Below are 4,193 nucleotides of genomic sequence, written 5' to 3' on the forward strand. Positions count from 1 at the left end.
AGTTTTGTCTAAACTCGAGACTTTTTGTCCTAAGGCCACGAATATTCTGATAGTAAACGTTTAACTTAGAGTCAGCCATCACTAAAACAATCTCTCAAAAAACCAATCACAATAAGTAAAATTAAGATAAAAGTCTCAGCGTAGTGTGACTTATACAACTTGTGGATGCGTATTAACAATGACATATTATATTTCATAAGTAAGAACACACATCCTCGGATCCCACATAATAGCATCATACAACGTAACATTGCCGTGACAATAAATATGTTTAAAATTAATATTAAAAATGAAATTAAAATTAAAATTATGGTTACAATCATAATTAAGAGGGTACACTTAAAAAAAATTAATACCTTGACGAGGTTGATGACGTCGCGAGTACGAAGTCTCAGCTGTTTGAGTTCATTATAAATCGAAGTGAATAAAGGCTTCTCGCTAAAAAAGGGTGAAAGCTTTTGTGATTTGTTACATGGGTGTTTTATTAATGTTCTATTTGATAAATGATAATTCAAATCTTTACTCAATGAGTTACTAAGTAAATTGGATACGAATAAGTAAATTCTCGCGTTGTAAATAAAAATAATTGATGTGTTATTGTTAATAGTACTTACGTAATAATAATTATCAGCCACAATAATGTAAACAAATGGTAATAGTATTACACAAATGCGATTTATCTTCCTAAATAATAATATTTTTATCAAACGACTTGCGATAGTTATCCTCCGTCGACGCACAATAATTGCGCGAATGGAGTGCACATTAGCTACAAGCTCGCAGTTAGATGACACAGAGTAATATTGATCATAGAGGTAACAATAAAAATGTACATGAATCGTTATAATAACATCCTTGAATTTAAACTTAAAAAATTTAGGGTTATGGATAATTAAAATTTTAAAATGTTTGTTTTTTAAAAAAAAGTAAAAAAAACTGAGCACGAAAATTAAAGTTAAAGTACTAATCACTATTTGAGCACTAATCTTCACACAATCCTCCTTAGATCCTCTTCTGTGGATATTAGTATTGACGGTGATGTATCTCCTTTGCGGACAAAAATTCTTCCGTTTTTTGTCCAAGTGTAGAGGAATTCACGTTTTTTAGCAGTATCTTTAGCTTTCTTTAAAAGTTGTTTATTTTGCACAGTCAGGTGTTCATTTATATAAATAGGTCTACCCTCGCCTTTTAGGTTGATATCAGTAGTGGTAATGCGGCGTTTTCGTGATGCAGATAACAAGTTGTCTTTCAGCAATCTTGTTCTTAACTTAGCAATTATGACTCTGGGTCTGCCTAGAATTTTTATTTTCGGTGTTACTCTGTTTGCTTGAATAATATCGTTATGCTCCAACACTACTCCAAAGTGGTTCCCCATGGCTATAATTATATTTATTAGATTTTCGCCTTTATCCTCAGGGAGACCAACTATTTCTAAATTCAATATACGCTCCATTTGTTCTTTGTAGTTGATATCTGTTCTAAGCTCGGTGTTCTGCTTTTTCAATTCAATAATTTCTTGGCGCATTTCCTCAACAATTTTGGTTGTGCAGGATAATGTCTGTATCCTATTTTTTATAGCATCTTGCTCATCTGATGTAAATTGTGTCGATTCCTTAAGAGATATTACCTCCTTTTCCAGAGTAACTTGTTTTTGTTGTAAATCGTAAATGTTTTTGTTTATCTTGCGGTAATCGTCTCGAATACCGTTAATATCTGTTTTCATCTCCATAACAGTATCACTGAGTTTTGATATATCCTGTTTCATTATGGTGTTGATGCTGTCATTGATTTGCGATATTTTATCGTCAAAGTCAATTTTCAAAGTGTCAAGTTTGGACAATATCGTATCTGTGAACACCCTCATAGTAACCGGCATATCATCATCGTGTTTACGCTTTCGAAGCGTTGCTCTCATTTCGTGTAGATCTGGATCACTATCATACCGTTTTGTTGGTGAGTGAAACATGGCTGTGTTGTCTGAGCTCGTAACTTTTGCAAGTGGTATTTTACTAGCAAAAAAATATTCTGAAATTTTAAATAAGTATGTGTATGTATATTTGAAGTGTAGTCCTTAATAACGAAAAGTGTTCTATTTAATACAACAACCCGAGTAGAAATTTTTTCGTCTTCCTTAGAAGGACCGGACCAGGCATGCTTGATCAGGACTAGATAAGGCATGTAACGCAGATAATTGGTCTGGACCTGATCAGGGTGAGATGAACTTCCCTGATCACGTTCAAATCAAGAAATCTCATCTCATCCTGATCAGACGGTTCGGTCCGGTACTTTTAAAAATCACGAATGTATATTCTTGAAAAATTGTTTAATAAAAAAAAAGTTAATTGATATTATACATAATTATCTTACTTAACATAATTATTATGAAATTTATGTCCTTATCTGGACCGGACCGGGTCAGGACCCGGTCCGGTCCAGGATGCCTTATCATACTTGGTTATATTATACATCAGGTTATCCTAGTCTGGACCAGACCTGGTCCTGATAGAGCTTCCCGGATCTGGCATCATTCTATTCTGATCCGGTCCAGATACATAATCTGGTTGAGCCTGATCTTTTTTCTAGTCGGGAAATTACAATTGGTTAATATAATAACGTGTGGCTACGGTACTAAAGAATTTAGCCACCCCCTCTCTTCCCGTGGGTGTCGTAGGAGGCGACTAAGGGATATTAAGGTTCTACAACCACCTTGGAACTTGAGAAGCCGACCGATGGCGGCATAACCGTCCAACTGCTGGCTTTGAAATATACAGGCTGAAGACGGGCAGCAGCGTCTTTGGTGCGATAAAGCCGGTACTGCGGTCACCAACCCGCCTGCCCAGCGTGGTGACTATGGGCAGAACACATGAGTTGACGTTATTTTTGGCGTAAACTTGTGGAGGCCTATGTCCAGCAGTGGACTGTATAGGCTGTAAAGATGAATATAATAAAACTCTAAAATCAGAACATAAATTGAGGCTTGCTATTCGTATTGGCACAGCAGGCAGTTTATGCTGGTATACTTTTACACCTACATATCTTGAATAAACAGCTAAAAGGGCTGTATAAAGCCTCAATCTCAGATTTCACTCTCTACATTATTTTCATACTGCGCGCACAATATATAAAATATTTGTTAAGAAGTTAACTCCAAAGAAAAACAAAAATAAAACAGCTACAACCCTACGTCTACATACGTAAACATTCTAAATATATATATATATATATATATATATATATATATATATATATATATATATATATATATATATATATATATATACAAAGCCTTCCTCGTACCCTCAATGATGAAGATCGCGACCACGAATGATGTGTTTCCGCTGAAGACGATCGTAAGTAGCATGTGTTGCATGGTGCAAGCTGTCTCCAACTATATTCTTGATGACATCAGACCACCTTGTTGTTGTTGGTGTCCTTCCTTCCACAAAACTACACCAATTTATAAATTCGACAGACAACAATACTAGTAAACAATAATCGTATTGACTATATCGATAAGTAATTAAACCCGTGCGAAGCTAGATCGATTAGCTATATATGTGTGTAATATTAAACAATATTTGTAATATGGATCTGAAAGCCCAAATTAATGAAGCATTTTGTTGAGTGGGAGTCATTCAATTATTATAGCGTTATGTGGGGGAAGTTAATATCTTTGTTATTCAAACGATGTTAAGATTTATGATAACAAATTTCATTGAAAAAATATATTATTATTTTATAATATAAGTGGCAATTTACTTTTTAAGTGCTAAGGAACAATTACGCTGTTTGCGAATACAATTTCTTTTAAGTAGGACAGGTACAAAGGACGGATTTCACAGTTTGGTGATACAGCTTTAGACATTCCATCGGTAGCTTTTTTAACTAAACGGGCTTCCAATAGAATTAACAAATACAGTATAGTATTTGATAGTAAAAAAGAAAATAAATATACCTTTTATGTCAGATATATATATCTGAAGCTAGCGTCACCTTACGTACAAGTTCATACATCATATATTATAGACACATACATACAAGTATTATAACGACACCGCAATACTAAACATACTAAAAGCAAAACTTAAAAATAACTCATTTAATGAAATCGTAAAACAAAATTGCTAAAGGTATATATGAAATTATTTCTCTTTGTACTATAGTTTTAACGCCAGTTCGCTTTTATCGACAAA

At 34.0% G+C, this 4,193-nt stretch overlaps 1 protein-coding gene across 1 annotated transcript; it reads right to left on the reverse strand.

Moving 5' to 3' along the window:
* Nucleotides 1-988: 988 nt before the first annotated feature.
* On the reverse strand, nucleotides 989-1,915 carry LOC123664432. The gene has a single exon (XM_045598975.1). The coding sequence runs from the start codon at nucleotides 1,913-1,915 to the stop codon at nucleotides 989-991; it is 927 nt and encodes a 308-aa protein (XP_045454931.1).
* Nucleotides 1,916-4,193: the final 2,278 nt, after the last annotated feature.

Source organism: Melitaea cinxia, chromosome 22 (assembly GCF_905220565.1).
Source record: "Melitaea cinxia chromosome 22, ilMelCinx1.1, whole genome shotgun sequence".
Lineage (NCBI taxonomy): Eukaryota > Metazoa > Arthropoda > Insecta > Lepidoptera > Nymphalidae > Melitaea > Melitaea cinxia.